The 17,370-nt window shown below is 39.1% G+C and overlaps 2 protein-coding genes across 5 annotated transcripts; one reads left to right on the forward strand and one right to left on the reverse strand.

The window, feature by feature from the left end:
* The first annotated feature begins 563 nt into the window (after positions 1–563).
* On the forward strand, positions 564–6,319 carry LOC129376577 (coronin-2B-like). Its single transcript, XM_055056171.1, has 14 exons — positions 564–591; positions 1,442–1,642; positions 1,814–1,930; positions 2,094–2,243; positions 2,370–2,570; positions 2,639–2,752; positions 3,320–3,424; positions 3,654–3,750; positions 4,098–4,213; positions 4,282–4,372; positions 4,456–4,592; positions 5,030–5,197; positions 5,269–5,337; positions 6,075–6,319. The coding sequence occupies exons 2-14, from the start codon at positions 1,442–1,444 to the stop codon at positions 6,135–6,137; spliced, it is 1,629 nt and encodes a 542-aa protein (XP_054912146.1). The 5' UTR covers positions 564–591; the 3' UTR covers positions 6,138–6,319.
* Positions 6,320–7,270: 951 nt separating this feature from the next.
* On the reverse strand, positions 7,271–15,454 carry LOC129376581 (acidic leucine-rich nuclear phosphoprotein 32 family member B-like). 4 transcript variants are annotated; one of them, XM_055056176.1, is made up of 7 exons: positions 15,343–15,454; positions 11,482–11,631; positions 10,521–10,643; positions 9,148–9,325; positions 8,983–9,071; positions 8,842–8,911; positions 7,271–8,305 (listed from the first exon to the last, which is right to left on the reverse strand). In XM_055056176.1, the coding sequence occupies exons 1-7, from the start codon at positions 15,394–15,396 to the stop codon at positions 8,232–8,234; spliced, it is 738 nt and encodes a 245-aa protein (XP_054912151.1). In that variant the 5' UTR covers positions 15,397–15,454; the 3' UTR covers positions 7,271–8,231. The 4 variants fall into 4 exon arrangements, with proteins under 4 accessions (XP_054912151.1, XP_054912150.1, XP_054912148.1 ...); XM_055056175.1 differs by having other exon boundaries at positions 8,839–8,911; XM_055056173.1 differs by lacking the exon at positions 15,343–15,454 and adding an exon at positions 14,688–14,963.
* Between the last annotated feature and the right edge of the window lie 1,916 nt (positions 15,455–17,370).

Below are 17,370 nucleotides of genomic sequence, written 5' to 3' on the forward strand. Positions count from 1 at the left end.
TGAGGTATTCATCTTGAATGTTTCCATGTATTGTAAAAATGGCTGCCATGTATTTATATTGAATTACAAAAAAAACACAACACAATGTTTTATTTTGTCAAGACACTTTAGTGTCCTAGTCAAAGTTCAACATAACAAGAGGGACGGTAAATTATTATTATAATGCAGCGAAATCAGATCAGATTCAAATGTAAATTATTTCGCAGTCAATTGTTGGTTTCCCTCAAGTTCATGTTGACAGGCGTCATTAGGGTTTTCTTTGTGTGTGTGTGTGTGTGTGTGTGTGTGTGTGTGTGTGTGTGTGTGTGTGTGTGTGTGTGTGTGTGGCTGTCGTCGTATCAGATTGTCGCTGGGTGTTTGTCGCTGAGCAGCCGAGCATAAACGGCTCAGCTAATGAGGAAGAGGAGGCCAGACGTCATGGATCAGAAGAAGGAGAAGAAGAAGAAGAAGGAAGAAGAAGAAGAAGAGGAGGGGAGCCTCCAGTAAGATGGTGGTCGATTTATATTTAGATCCAGAATTAAAACGTTTCTCCAACTTATATTCACGTTTGTTTGCAGGAAGAGGAGCAGCAGGAACTTCTACCAACTCAAGGTGAGACTTTATCCATCTTTTTAGTCAGAGAAAGTTTGTAACTTTAAATAACTTTGTGTTATTATTGTCTTTAAACATTTTTATCACTTATTACATTTTCTTTGCCCAGTCAACTGATCTTTAGCAGCAAAAGTCAAAGGTCAGCGGACGTCGGTCTCAGCAAAAAGACGGGATGTAGCATAAATATTTAAAAGCGTTTTGTACAGAAGGTTTTCAATTTGCGAGGTGAACCGACGGTGCAATTAAAGACATGAAGCATGAAAGAAGCTGATTTATTATTTATAAAATTATGAGAACCAATAACTGCGACTGGATGCATTATTGATCAGGACCGATAACGAAGCTGCTGGTTTGGCAGAGAAGGTTCTGGGATTTTACTGAGGATCAACATGGGAGGAAAATGAGATTAAAAACCAACATTTTATTTTCAGTAGAAGTAATTTTTTTAAATCTTATTATCTCTATTAAGACATTTTTACCTTAAGCTCCTAATTTTGTCTGATTTAAAATATTTGCCCTGCAAACTCCACAAGTACTTGGTAAGATTTGGTGTTTTTGCAGTGTACTGTGTAAAATCAACATGTTATGATGTTATTTCCTCATCAAAAACAAAACTGGATTTTTTTCATGCATGTTTTTAATCTGCATGGCAACCATTTAGTTGTACAAAACACCTGGGAGGACTTAGCTCCGCCTTCGAGGCGTAGCTCCATTTTCATAAAGACTTAAAGAGTAATTGTCCTATAAAACGGCAGAATGTGCCTGGAAACACACAGTACTGCCCCCTTCAGGCTCTGTGGTTGGTGTGAAACTGTCCCTACTTCCTGTTGTGTCACTTCCTGTCCTCCAGATGTCGTGGCGCTCGTCTTTCCGGTGCTCAAAGTTTCGCTACGTCTTCGGGAAGCCAGCGACCAAAGAGCACAGCTACGACGGCCTGCCAATCACAAGAAGCGTCCATGACAACCACTACTGCTCAGCCAATCCCTGCTTCATCGCCGTGGTGACGGAGTGCGCCGGGGGCGGGGCCTTCCTCGTCCTGCCCATTCATTGTGTATGGAGGTCAAACTCGGGTCACGTCCAGCCGACACAACAATCATTTTACTGCTGCTTGTTAAACTGACCTTCTGTCCGTCTACTGTCCAAATAAAACTCAACACACTAAACTTTTAGTTAGAAATGTTTAAATAATTAGTTTAATTTAGCAAAGTAAAATGTCTTCCAGTTGGGGAGAGTAGACCCTCACTATCCGAGGGTTTGTGGTCACAGCGGCCGAGTTCTGGACGTCAAATGGAATCCGTTCAACGATTATTGCATTGCCTCTTGCTCTGAAGACTCCACTGTAAGCAGCCATGTTTCCCTTTGTTTATTCACATTTAAAGGTTCATTTCCAAAGGTTTTCTTTGGTTCAGACTTTATTTTATGGTTGAACCTAAAATCAGGGTCAGGTCAGTAGAAATGTCAACATAGAGGATGAAATCATGATTTATCCTTTATGTACGCAGGTGAAGATTTGGGATATTCCAGTGTGTGGGGTCCAACAGAACCTCACCAAGGCCAGGAAGACTCTGACGGGCCACAGCAGGAGGGTGGCGATCATTGAGTGGCATCCAACTGCAGAGAACCTGCTGCTCAGCTCGGGCTACGACTACAAGGTCAAAACGAAAATAACAAAACGTTTCTGATTCTCCGCTGATGATTAAAAAAACTATTTCACAATTGCAAAAAAACAAAACAAAAAAAAAATTTGTGCACAAACGTTTTACTGGAACCTTCTCCAGGTTCTCCTCTGGGACGTGTCCCATTCCGGTTCTGTTATCAGACACCCGGTCCGGGTGGTTCTGATGCCCGTCCACCATCGCTACCCGTCCGAGGCGCTGCTGCTGTCCGTCAGCTTCAACATGGACGGCAGCAGACTGGCGGTCACATGTAAAGACCGGCAGATTCGGGTTCTGGAGCCGCGGACCGGGAAGATCCTACAGGTGGCTTTTTTCAGAGTTTTTGTGTCGGTTGGTGGATTTGGTAGTCATGTTACTATTTGGTTTTACAGGTTTCCAGCAACAAGACACACCGGGCTAACAAGGTTTTATACATCAGAGGGAAGATGCTCCTGTCCACTGGAAGCTCGCCCTGGAACCACAGACAGATCATCCTCTGGGACCCAGTAAGACTTTAGTTTAAACCCAGCAGCCAGAATTAGTTCAGGGTTCAGCTGGGGGAAAAATTGCTTCATTTTTTTACATTTTCAGTTGCTGGAGTTCACTTTCAGACTGCATTGAGTCAAACCTTTTGAAAAACCTTTTCCTCTCTCGCCTGTGGGGGCGCTGCAAGAACCACTGAAGGAAACAATTTGAAAGAAGAAGAACCTGGAGCAACTTCCCTCTTTGCAAAATGTAAACAAAAATGGAAAAGCGTCAGATTTTAGCAGTTGGAAGATTTTTCTTGTTCTCTGTAAAAGACCACAACACATTTCCCCTGCTAGCACTAGCCTAGCGTGTTTGTTTTGGTTGAACTTACCCAGAATGCCCTGCGTTGCAGTCCACTTCCTGTTTTTCATGCGTTCATATGCATTCAAACCGCTAAAGAGTTCACTTCAATAAACATGTAGCATCCTGATCCACCTCTTACCCAGAACATTAGCTGCACAAAGGCACCAAAACCTCCCGCACCAATCAGTTGTGTCTCCACTTGTTTAAACCTAAAACATCTTTTTGACCTTTTATTTGTGCAGGATGATTTATCAGAGCCTCTGTATGAGGAGGATCTGGACGGATCTGCAGGAGTTCTCTTCCCGTTCTACGATCCTGATACACAGATGCTCTACTTGGCTGGAAAGGTTTGAAAATGCTAATTAAATCCAGAATAATTAATGTAACATGTTGGGTCTGAACACTAACATGCTTTCCAAGTTCAGTAAAGTATTATTGACCAATCAATCAGTGTAATTCCTGTGATGTTTACAAGGTTTTGGTCTAAATTGTAGAAGTACTTCTGATTGAAGTATTTGCCTCTCAATAAAAACAGCAGCAATGAGGTTCGGCATGAATGTTGTTGTCGTGTTTCAGGGGGACGGGAACATCAGATACTACGAGCTGAGCTCTGAGAAACCCTACATCAGCTTCCTGATGGAGTACAGATCGCTGCTGCCACAGAAAGGACTGGGTCGGAGTGATTTAACTATTCAAATACTTCAAATGGAGAAAACAAGTTTGGTTTGAGAAAGAGCTGATAATAAAGAAGCATACACAGATTTTGAATAGAGTTGAAGTAAAAATTGGGGACAAACATCCCTAAAATTAGTTTGATCTGCAAAAAGGAACCAGGATACACAGTTTGGGCAACAGAAACCAAAAACAATGTCATATTGGATTGTGAAACACTGAACAATGAGTGACTGTTCAGGACTCATAAATAAATCATAGATAACGTTAAAGGACTGATAGCTGACAGTGCGAAGAGTTCAGATTAAATCTGTTGGGAAACGTTTCGTATTTTTGTTGTGATTTCAGGTGTGATGCCGAAACGCGGCCTGGATGTGAGCGTGTGTGAGATCTTCCGTTTTTATCGGCTGATTGCCGTCAAAGATCTGGTAGAGCCTCTGTCGATGATCATACCACGGAAACAGGTATCGATCGTCCCGTTGTGTCGTTATCATTGGTTAAGCAGCTGATGAGGAGAGGTTTGCTGTTCCAGTCTGAGGTTTTCCACCAGGATTTGTATCCAATGACGGCTGGAAACCAGGCAGCTTTGACGGCTCAGGAGTGGCTGCTGGGCATCAACAGGGGTATTAACCCTCACAAACATCCAGCTGGTTACAGATGGTTAGAGTTATGTCAGTAGTTACCAGGGCTCTCTGCTGCTCTTCAGGCCCGGTGCTGATGTCCTTGAGGCCGGAGGCTCATGTGGAAAACCCATACGCTGAAACTCCTGTGGATAAAAACCAGTTGAGGCAGCTGAGCGCCGTCAGGCTGCAGACCAACACACACCTGGACTTTATAGAAAAGGTACTGATACGATTAGTCACAAAACACTGGGACAGAGTATCAGGGCCATAATGAGAAAAAAAATAATTATGAGAATAATAAGAATAGAATAAAATCATAATATTACCATAATAAAGTTGCACGAGAATATTATAAGAAAAAGGTCATAGCAGAATAAAGTTATAGTATTTTTAAAATAAAATCAGCATTATGAAATCTTTATTTTCATCTATATTTCGTGGCTTTTTGAACTTAATTCAAAGTTTAGTTAACCAGAAGAAACAAGATGGCCGCCGGGTCACATCAATCTGACCTCTGGAAACCAAAGGGGGGAAAAATTCAAAATATGTATCACCTTTAATAACCAAAGTCTGATCAATTGATAAAAAACAGTAGAGATGGTTCTGGTTGTGTAAACGTCTCCACTCGGTTCCGTCCAAATGTTTGGTTGTTTCCAGGCCTTCCTGGAGGAGCAGCTGGCCTATCAGGACGCCAAATACCCCCGAGAGCTGAGCGACCTGTCGGACTGGCAGCCGGATGACACGGACGGGCCGCTGTGGTTCTACCGCTGCACGCCGCACTGCCGCGAACCGGCCGAGGAACCGCCGCCCACCACCGAGAGCGAGGTCCAACAGAACCACAGAGAACGACAGGATCAAACCCCAGAACACAGTCAGTGACCGAGTCTCTGCTTCAGCTCCTGCAGGCATTTTACAGACAACAGGACGAGATCAGAGGCTTGAAGGACGAGCTGCATCAGAAGGAGGTCTGCAAAAACACACAATTTATAAAAAAATAATGAAACGTGGACGCTTGTCTGCTTTTTGTTTGACAAGTTAAGAAAATGTGCATTTTTCTTGGTCAAAAATATTTAGAGACCAACAATGTATGAAAAAATAAATAAAAATAAAAATTACATTTGATCAACATTTATGCCGCATGCTGAGTAAAAAACACAGCAAAGGCAAACAGTTCGTCTGTTAGCAGCTAGCAAGCTAAACTTAATCTCAACTAGCTAGCTTAAACTAGCATTAGCAGAACTTCATTTGTTTGGTTCCAAAAATAAAATTTTGTCCCACATGAACATTTGAACGCGACAGGATTAACTAAAAACATTAAAATGATCATAAATAATTGTAATAATTTACTAACATGCTAACCAGGAATAAATATTTGCACTCAAATGTCATCCAGAAACATGCTAGCTTAGCAAGGTAAGGTAATGTTTTCTCTTTTTTTTCTATTACAGCAAACAGGAATTTGTGTCAGTGTTTACTGGTCGACATTAAATTTAGAGAAGTTATTTAAGGACCGGAATAACTTCTTTTGATTAATTTAGTGTTTAGTTGCATATTAAATAGTATCAATTTATTAATAATTGATGTTTAATTATCTGAGTAATTACAAGAAGCTTTTCTATCAACCCAACATCGATCCACACAAAGTTTAGGCACTTTAAAACAAAAAAACTGTATAAAATGATTGTTTGTTTCCATCTTGCAGGTGAGAATCGCGAAACTGGAGCTGGATATAAAGAACAGGAGCAACCTGAGGGCGACCTTCTGACCCCGTCAGTTATTCACTCTGACCTTAACGACATGGAAGCTGTTTCACTTTTGCTCCGGAAACAAAGAACTGTTTAATTTATATGTATAAAAATTGTGAAAATAAGATTAAAACTTGATAATTAAATGAAATTTAATTATCAAGTTTAATAAACATCAGTATGTTATGCATGTTTGTACTAAATGTTATAAACTGGTGACTCTTCACTCTGGAAGTGTTTTCTAATGCAACAAAGTTGCATCTTGGTGACAAATTCTGAAAATTTTCAACATTTTCACAGGATTGTGCAAAGTAATTTTCAGTAAACATTACAATCTTTGAGTAAAGCTGAGCCAGATATTGAACTACTTTATTTTGTTTGTGACGATTCAAGCAATGACATGAAAACTATTCAGCATTCAATAGTATAGATAATTTTGGCTGATATAAAAGCAAATGATGTTATAAAACATAAAAGAAACAATTGGTGTAGATCCTAAATGATTTTCAGCTTGTTGAAAATAATGAGAAACTCCTGTTATAAACTGCTAAATGTTGTGGAGGTTAAACTTGATGAACCAGTTTAATCAAATTTAGTTTTGTATTAATAATAATTAAATATTTTAATATTTAATTACAGCTTGTATTTAGTTGGACTTTGAATTCAAATCAATGACCAGAAGAAATTATTCAAATAAAGGCCACTTTTTAAAATTTATTTTCCGAAAAGCAAATTTACAATTTCTTTTAACTTAATATAAAAAATGATTTTACTGATTAGATTTCTAACCCATATCGTTCAGCCACAGGTTGAACCTAAAAACACTGATTTGTTGCCCCCTTGTGGACAAACGTCATAACTAGAAGTTACAGAAGGTGTATTCTGCAACTTTTTATACATATTTAGCGTCTTTCTGAGCTTAAAAACTCAAAAATCTAATATTTTCACAACATGACAAATGTTTAACTTTTGAAAAGAAGTTTTAAGTTTTCTAGAATTTGTTTTAAATTAAGACGTTTAATTTCGGGGGTAAATTTCTGCTCTGCAATTCATAACTTTTTGTGAAAAAATTTACCAATGAAGTTTAACAAAAATACTTTTTATTAGAATTTTTGTTTTTTTGTGTAAATTCAGAATGAAGAGACACCAGGAGGAAAATGTTAAGATTTTATTTACAGAGTCCTTTTGTATGATTTCTCATTTTTAACTTACAGAAAGTAAAAATAAAACAAGCAAACGACCTCATGGCTTCGCTGTGACAGTGACGAAACGAACGCAGAGGCACACGGAGAGAGAGAGAGAAAAAGAGAGACGGCGCCCAGAGGCAGCCATGCAAAAGTAAACAAAACTTTCTCTGAAAAAATAGATTTTTTTAAAAAGCTCTGCTTGCAAAACAAAAAACAAAACAAAAAAAAAAACAAAACAACACAGTTTGCCCTGAGCGCAGCTGGCTGCGGGGAACCGGGACGACAGATCGGGTCAAAGGTCAAAGGGAGAGAAAAATGAGAATCAAACCTCAAAAATACAAAAACCTGCATCCACCGACTTGAATTTAAATCATTTCATATCCTATTTTACATCATCACACAAACAGCTTCTGATGGAATCGACCAACGAAACGTTGATTCAACTGAGGCTTTATTTTATGACTGCAGATGTTTTAAAGAGGAAAACATTAGATTTATGTTTTCTGTGAAAATATTACAATCTTGGTCTTAATATTTGTTAAATATAGTTGCATGTTTTCAGAGAAAGAAATTAAACTATGGTAAAAATTAAATCTGGTCATTTTCCACTTTGAGCTCCTGAAAAAGTGACGATGGTATAAATATGACAAAAAAATAAAAAAGGGAGGAAATCCCATATTTTAAGAGGAAAGAAAATGTTAATAAATGTCTTCTAACTTTTGAGTTTTTACATTTTATTCCTGAGTTTATAAGAAATCTACAAAAAAATGTAGGAAGAATCTGAGGAGTTGAGCAGATTGTTGATAAAAGATAAACGTGAAGCATGGAGGAGAAAGTTATTTAGATTTTGGAGATTTAACGGATGGGATGCAGCCCAGTGGGAGTGGAAGCAGAGCTGGTGTTGGCTGGTGGGAAACAGTGGGGGGTTCACTCATCATCTTCCTCTTCCTCTTCCTGGTCCCTCTTCCTCTTCTGTCCCTTCACCGGAGACGAATCCTCGTCTGTGGAGGAAACAAGTCACCCGTTGAACTCAACTATTTACTAATTCAGGGCATCTGCAGGTTTCATAATAACTTTTCAATGCCAGTTTGAATCAAATTTGAGACTGAAAATATCTATTAAGAGTTTATAGGAGATGATTGGGTGCGATTATGGGCTGGCAGCAGAAACTTTGTAGTTTGCATTCATAATAAATAAAAAAAAAAAAAGAGCTAGCACAGGTACATTAGCAGCTAGTTAGCAACCGCCTCAAAAGTTCTTCAACAAACAAAAAAATATTCCTGCTGCAATAAAATGTAAGACCTGACAAACGTATTTAAGACTAACATTTTTGTAATGAATTTAAGACATTTTAAGGCCTTGAAAATAAAACCCTCTGTAATTAATTGAACCAGGATGTGTTTTATTTAGCTGCTTTACTAAAGAGGGTTGAATATTTCAACCTTTCCATGGTTGCAAAGTTATTTAAGGCGTTTTAAAAACAAAGTTGTATTTTATCTGGAGGTAAAACCAGCAGAAGATCTCGGCTATTCACCACCATCTTCCTCGTCATCCTCTTCATCATCGTCATCTTCCTCACTGTCCACCTCTCCGTTCACGCCGCCCTCCTGCCAGAAACAGCAGCATGTTAATGTGATGACCAACATGATGAAGATGAGGAATGAACCAGGAAGCTAACCTCATCATCGCCGCTGTCGTCATCGTCCTCTTCCGCCACCACATCTTCATCATCGTCCTCTTCCTCCTCCCAGAACTCCTCCGACTCTCCTTTGGGACGCAAAAGATTCAGATTAATGTCAAACACGGCGAACCGTTCGTTGAGCTTTGTCAACGCCGCACAGACCTTCGTCATCGACGGCGTCGGCCTCCCCGTCCGAGTCGGACGCCTCGCAGTCGTCAGCGTCGTAGCCGTCCAGGTAGGTGAGCTGAGGCAGCAGCGTGAAGATGGAGTCCCGGTAGTCGCCCAGGTTGGTCACCTCGCAGTTGAACAGGTCCAAACTCTTCAGCTGAGGAAGTTTCTTCTGCAGCGGCCAAACAAACAACAACAACCGTTCAGCTGCCTGGACCAGAACAGAACCAGGAGCAGAACCAGGAGCAGAACCAGGAGCAGAACCAGGAACAGAACCAGGAGCAGAACCAGGAACAGAACCAGGAACAGAACCAGGAGCAGAACCAGGAACAGAACCAGGAACAGAACCGGTTCCCTCTGCTTCACAACTACTCACCAACTCTGCTGACAGAATAGGGCTGGCCCATAAATCAATCATCACATTTTTGGATTTTGAAAATTATATTTTTAGAGAATCTGATTTTTTTCACCATCGTTTTGTCAGTATGGCCAGGGCGGCCATCTTGTTTTAAATATTAGGGCCAGGACCTCATTGCGTTACCTCAGACATTTATTGAGTCATTTTTGCCTAACAAACCAACACTGAGGCAAAGACGGCAGGCAAGAAAGTTCTGCAACTAGTCCTATGTCAGGTCCGTAAGGTCATTAGCAGGAAATAATGGAGAAATCAGGGATAAATCCCTAGAGGAAAAATGAGGGCCAAAAAAGTCTGGTTAGCTGTAAGTGTGAACGCTGCGGGACGCATTTTATGAATACAAAATGTGTGAGTAATAACTTAAAGCCGGGTTGTGAAGATCTGCCTTCAGGAAAATCCTTAGAAATAAGCAGGAGCATGAAACGGTTTTAAATGCCGGTAAAGCAGTTACTGCTGTCGGTTCTCAGCTACCGTTGGATTCGACACGCATCCAGCACTACTACCTTCACTCACTGACCTGGAAATGAATAGATGTTTGGCATTGTTATTTTAATTTAGCCGAGTTGTGTGAGTCCTTAGCACAGAACCGTGAGTCGTTAGCATGGAGCTGTCAGGAAGGGTCGTTATGACAAAAACTATTACCTGTTATTTTCCTCAAAGTTTCTGATCCCAGCCTGTTTTCTATGATAGACATGTCAATATCGTCAGAGTGCTTGTACTTGGAAAGCTGATTGGTCAGTTGCTGACAAGTTACAGAAGGGATTTGACAGTACTTCCTGTCATTTGAAATTTCTTAGAAAAGAAAGTGAGTCAACCCCAAAAAAATTATTTAAGTCGTCACGTCAAAATGCTTCAATATTCCAGTTTGAAGGTCGACTGTGAGCAGCCAGCAGGCATCATGTCTGTTGGTAACCAACCAAACCCGAGTGGTTAGAATCTCATTTCTACCCACCAGCGGCTCCAGCGTGCTGATGTCTTTGAACTTGTTGCCGCTCAAGTTGAGGTGCGTCAGATTGACGAGCCGCTCTGCCAGAACCTCCAGACCGCCTGATATCCTGTTATCACTCAACTCCAACTACAGACGCAGAGGGGGGCAAGAAGTAAAGCATTTAGTGGGACTGAAAGGGACTCTGCAGTCTGAATGTTCTCAACATCACAACACATTTCATAGTTTAACGGCTCATTTAAAACCGCAGCAGGTAACTTGTAAAAAAACATGTTTATGATAATCTGAAAAAAATTGACCTCCTCCACCACCTCTCTCAGCTATTATCAGTAGAAACACATGAAAACAAAACGATCTAAACCAGAGGAAGGGGTTTAGTGCTGCCAATCATCCATGTGTACTCTGCACTAAATAGCTAACCGTTTCGGTTCGGGTCTCCTTACCCTTGTTTTCTAGTCCATAATTGAGTTTTTTGTTTTCCAAAAATATTTGAGATTATCTCAGAATTTCTTTTGAATATAATAATTAAAAAAAATTACAAAGTGCTGTGTTTCAAAAGTAAAAAAATGTTCAAAAATAAAAATTTTGAACTCAGAAATGTTCACGTTATCTAGGAACCAGCTTCTTTTCTAGCAATTTTTTTACTTTTCAAACTTGAAAATAATTATTATTATTTTTTTTTTAGATTTACACAATCACTGATGACTGCTAACTAGCATTAGCATTCACAACATTCTCTGCTAGCTGCAGCATAACAGAGAGTCTGGGTGATTGACAGCACTAAGACCCGCCTCCTGGCTCTGATTGGTTGTTCCCAGTAAGCACTGGGTGAAGGTGGAGGAGCTCGCTTCATTTTTCACAGATCATCTGTCTCATGTTATGGTACAGTCAGTTTCAGCATTTATAAAAGTTACACTCTGCAGAAACATCAGCTTATTGTTGCCAGAGGATTCTGAATAGATTTCACCTTTTTGAGCTTGTCCAGTTTGGGGATGTCCGCTACGCTGGTCAGGCCGACGTTGATGAGGCTGAGCAGCTCCAGGTTGGAGAACTCCTCTGTGATTCCTTCGATCTTCCCCTCACTGGAGCGGCAGTTGTCCAGAACCAGCTCCTGGACCTGAACGCATCATCAGAACCAGAACATCTCTTCCATTACATGTTACCGTTATGCATCCAAAATTAAATCAATCAAATGTTTTTCAGCTTCTTAAAAACTTCACAAACTCTTCAACAGTTTGTGAAGAGTTGTGATGATGCAGCAAAGGATTGTGACGACTTTAACTTTTACATGTGGGTTGGGAATAGTAAATTTAACTTCGATAAATATCAGCCTTGACTAGGATATTAATATTGGAATTGGCCAAAAATTTCAAATCAGTGTATTTGAAATGTGTCTATTTTGAATCATGAATTAATAATCTATTTATTGCCCTAGTTTACAGTAATAATATCTATTATAAAGTTTTTATTTAATCAGTATTTAAAAATATTTTCTGATTTAGAAGGAGGTGATGTGCCTTAAGTGGCCACCAGAGGGCACAACAATGATCAGACACTTCCAACTTATACTAAGGTATAAAATTATTGTAATATTTTAATGGAGGAACAAAATTGAACATATCTACAACAACAGTAGGATTCAGAATCATTCCAGTATTAGAATAATTTTATACATCAGATTTTCTCATAAATTTAATGGTGGTCATCAGGTGACTATTTAAATTATGTTTTTAAAAGCCAAGTCCACTGTGATAAACGGTTATACACCAACGCATGCAAAACACATATAATCTCTATGAAAAGAAATATATGCCTGCAATAATGAGCAAGCTATTAGATATTTCCTCTATTTATTGGTCAAAATCTTTAGTACAGCTCAACCTGAGCTTTTTTAAAAGAATCCCAGCCATGTTGGTAGCTAAATAATAAAGTAATTAAAGCTCCTAAATACTACAGAAACACCAGCAGACCCATTGAAATCTTGCAGCCCACAAAAATTAGCAGCTAGAGTGTGCTTCTTTGTGCCTTTATTAGCATGGAAACAGTAATCTGATCTCTCAGCAGGACTTGACTTTCAGGTGTGGAGGGTTTTTATTCACATGTAAGGCTCTGCAACTCAACAAAGGCTGTGAGTCCTTAGCACAGAACTCAACAGGATGCATTTTAATTCAATGGTTTTAATTTGAAAAGGGGAACATCCATCTCTTTTCAAAGACTGCCTGATCAACCACTTACCCACCAAATGGTGCATGTTCCAGACGTGCTAGCTACTTGCTAATTAGAACTATCATTGGTTCCCTTGTGGAACAAGTTAACCTGTCAGATGAAAATGAGTCTGTAACGGTTGTAAAATATATTTCACTTCAATCTAAATGGAAAACACCCTTTATCACTCTGATACTGGAACAGAGTAGTTTTATAAATAAAAGGGATCAGTTAGCAGTTTTGTAATTTTAAAGGATTCCTGACCAGTTTCAGAAATGGGACGGTTCCTGACCAGTTTCAGAAATGGGACGGGTCCTGACCAGTTTTAGAAATTGGTTCTTGACCAGTTTCAGAAATGGGACGGGTCCTGGTCAGTTTTAGAACTGGGACGGTTCTTGACCAGTTTCAGAAATGGGACGGGTCCTGGTCAGTTTTAGAACTGGGACGGTTCTCGACAGTTTCAGAAATGGGACGGGTCCTGACCAGGTCTTTATTGGAACCCAGCCTCCTTTCTGTTTGTAAACTCCCGACGCACGAGCGGCGTCACGTGGGTCTCATATCTGCTAACCGTCGCTCTGCTCTTTTTAACCTCCATAAACGCTAAAAACGATAATAATAAAACATTAAATATTGTTATTCTAAGTTTTATACCAAACCTGAGAATTTTAACTGACGTAAATAATACATCGGGCGCAATAAATTACCGTTAGGCTACTTTAGCTTCAAGCTAGTGTTAGCGCACTTAACGGCACACGTTGTAGCCATGGGCTCCGACTACTTCCTGATACAGCGTTGGTACAGGAAGCTATTAAAGTAACAAAACGTAAAAAATACACTAAAAGGGCACAAAGTTCAGTGTAAGCAAACTCAGAAATTAATATTTAAAGCTTAACCTTCTATTTTAACTTTATTTAATGTCAAAAGATTAACATTCCAAACTCATTTCCTGCCGAGTTTTAATTATAATACGTTGTAATATTTAAAACGACACATATTTATTGGTTTATAAACATATTTAATAACTGTCATGAATTTAAATAAAACATTTTAAGCTATTTTAATAATTTGCGGTAATCATCACTTTATATTAACGGAGTCAAACACAGCTGCGTAGTAATGTAGCTCCAGATATTAGCTAGGCCCAAGACACAAACACGGATGTATGAGGCTGAAGTTGGTATCCGATTTGGAGCTGCAGTAAACGGGTATTTCAGGATTTTGAATTATCATATATCGTTTATAATTTGCAGGTTTAAAGTTTGACTGGGTCATTTACACAATACAAATATTGGTTAAAAACTTTTGTTTTATTTGTTGTCTAATTTTGTGAAATAAAAAAAAAATTACAACAGACATTTATAAATTTCTCTAATTAGTATCTATTTTTCAGAATGCATATTCAGTGTATAACTACTCAGGTCAGGCGAGACCAGTGTAATCGTTGCAGTTTAAACTGCAATTTTAAAGATAAAAAATGGGTATTAAAACACTAGTTTTAGTTTCACATTAAAACTAATGTTTCATAAATCACCAACTTATTAAAAAATACTATTCAGTTTAGAATAATAAAGTCCAAGTATGACCAGTCTAAGAATTTTATATTTTGAATCATAGTTCAATATAGTCCAAACTCTAAAAATTATTCGAATAACCCTTTACTGCAGTTCCGAAACAGAGTCTAACTTCAGCGTCACCAGCACAAGTTTATACTCGCATTAGATACATTAGACCAGTGCTTCTCAATTATTTTCCGTTACGCCCCCCCTAGCAAGAAGAAAACTATTCGCGCCCCCCATTCCCCACCGTGACTATCCATCTCTGCATAACATTTTTTCCTTATTAACATTTTTTTCGCTGAAAAACTCTAGCGGCTTATCGGCGTGATTGGGATGTAACGTATTTAAGTGACGCGCTAATTTATTTGGCTTCATGCTGTCCGCTGCGAGCATTTTTAGACAGCAAACACACCGGTCTTTCCTCTTCTCCAACTGTAGTCACAGTGAAGCCAAGCGCTAAATACGCTTCGTCGTATTTCCTCTTCTTAGCTTTCGGTTGACTTTCTGTTGTCTCATTATCTTTGTCTCTCTCCGCTTTTCTTTTCATCCCTGTGAAAAACTTTTCATGTTGGGGGTTGTTGAATAACGGAGGCCATAGACAGAACGCAGTCGGAGCTTTTTGTTGACTTAACACTGCCAACCAAGGCAAACCTGTTGTCTTGTAAGTCGTAAAATGTTGCACTGTCGCAAACGTGACAGAAGTAACAATGAGAGCGCCACTGCTGCCTACTGTGCGCAATTACACTTTATACTAGTACGGCCAAAAAAAAGCCTGTTCCCCAGGATCACACGCCCCCCAGGTATCGCACCGCGCCCCCCAAAGGGGGCCCGCCCACTATTTGAGAAGCACTGCATTAGACTGAACAGCAAATAAACTTACCTCCAAACATTCATAATGTATCTGTTAATTTAGAAAAACTGTGATTTCAAGACATAAATAAATTAGCTTGTAGTTTGGTAAAGCTGCAGATCTAGCTGCCATGTGCTCCACCACCTCTCCTCCTCCCCCTCCCGCTGCCGGTTGAGTTCACACCGCAGTCAAATAGTTAAAAACCCGGGACTCTCACCTCCGCTGGAGACCGGTGCCTCAACTCTAACGAAACCCTCTTCTTCATGTCCATTTTCCTCTACTTCTGACTCTCTGCGAAGCAAAAAACACTCGTTTCTACACGATCCTGGCTTCAGCATCAACACGCGGAAACAGAGTGAAGTTAGCTAAAGCTAGCACAAAGAACTTCCAGCAAAGACTACAACAATAAAAGTCAGAGACGGTCCAGGAGACGCGCTGACAATTAACTTAGCTTATTTTACATTCTAGCTCATAATTATAATATATATCAGTTTGTTTCATATAGAGACTAAATAAAATCCTCGTATTTATGAAATAATTTACAAAGTATGTTTATAGTTTTACATTTATTTTGAAAGAGCAAGCACAGTTTCCGGAAGTTCGCTGTTTTTGCATCATAAGCGATACGAAACACAACGTTTACATGGCGTGTGTGAAAGTGGGTCAAGGCGTTATTGCTTTCAAGTGCCAACAGAAATGTGGCTATTTTAGACGACAAACAGCAAAATGAGCACATGTAACTCGTGTTAGAGGACTAGTTGATGGGATGTTTTGGAAAATTACAGCACAAATATTGCTTCAAGGCGTAAGTTTAAAATATAATTTTTATGACTTTTCATTCTTTTCGAAGCTTTTCTTGAAGCACCTGAACATATCACATGCATAAAACGGAGGGAAATGGCAACATGAAGGAAACATTGACTTCTAGCGTCTCTAGTGGATGTTTGTATATTAAAATCAAACAGGAATTTATTTCAGTGAAAATATTCACGCCTTTCAAACTTTACAAAAACACGTATAACGTTTGAGATTAATCTAAGACATTTCCAGTAAAAAAACAAAAACAAACAAAAAACATGTCAGTTTCTGAGTTCGAAAAGTTCCAATTTAAAATTTGTCTTTTCTAGAATAATTCAGTAATATTCTAGAATATCACCTGTAGTAAGTGGCTGTTACTGCAGGGTCATTGTCAGGGTCTTCTACAATGATCCTAACATGCCGTCATATTTCACCCATTCTAGTGACAATTAACTCGTTGTTTTATCGTTTGCATTATTCACTCTATAAAGCAAATCAACCCTGAAGTAACATTTTTGACGTTCAGATGCTTTTGCTAGTTGTTCTGAAAAGCAAGCATTAAAAACACATCAATCTTTACACTACAACAAACACTTTTTTCTCTTTGATTCAGATTTTGAATGAGGACTCTGTATATAAAATAAACCTTAGACACATTAGACAGATTTTCATTGTGTTTTTAGTTCTTTATTGTCATATCACTGTAGATCATCTTCACAACAAGCAGTTATACATACAGTGGTCTTAGAGTATATCACTGTCCAATACGAGGAGAGCAACAGTTAGATCACAGCTATGGTTTCTTTCTCCACCCCACCCACAGACCCTGAAAATAACCACCTCCTCCTCTCCGCTACACCAAAACCCAAGTGATTACAACCATCAAAGTAAATGTCACAGGTGCCTGACGAATAAACAGGACTCTGAAATAAATAAATCAATAAATAACCAAATGAATATGTACAATACTTAAATAAATAGTAATGAGTTGTGTATATATATTTACATACACACAAGTAGCTCACCGGAGAACGGCAGGTCCCACAGGCATAGAGCTGTTTTTTTTATTTCTCATTTTTAATACAGCCACAAGGTGTACTTCATTATGTAACACAGCCACAGGTCAGACCAAGGTCAAATTATTATGCCTCAGAAATCATAGTGCAAACATTTTCAGAAAGCAGGGCAGGTTCACAGGTTGAGCAACATCTGTTTAGATCCAATATGGCCGCCACATGCATGACATGTGGTGACAGATGGGACTGCGTCCAACATTTATGACTGTTGAAAATTGCTAAAACACACACATAAAACTGTATCTATTTTCAAAACAGTCATAGATAAATCCAAGAGAAATAACTTGTTGCTGTTGGTTGGAATTGCGAGCACTGAATCTGGTCAGACAATTAGAGACTCTTATCTGACTTTTACTGGAAACCAGTTTCAG

Source organism: Poeciliopsis prolifica, unplaced genomic scaffold (genome assembly GCF_027474105.1).
Source record: "Poeciliopsis prolifica strain line A6 unplaced genomic scaffold, Auburn_PproV2 SCAFFOLD044, whole genome shotgun sequence".
In the NCBI taxonomy this organism is placed as follows: domain Eukaryota; kingdom Metazoa; phylum Chordata; class Actinopteri; order Cyprinodontiformes; family Poeciliidae; genus Poeciliopsis; species Poeciliopsis prolifica.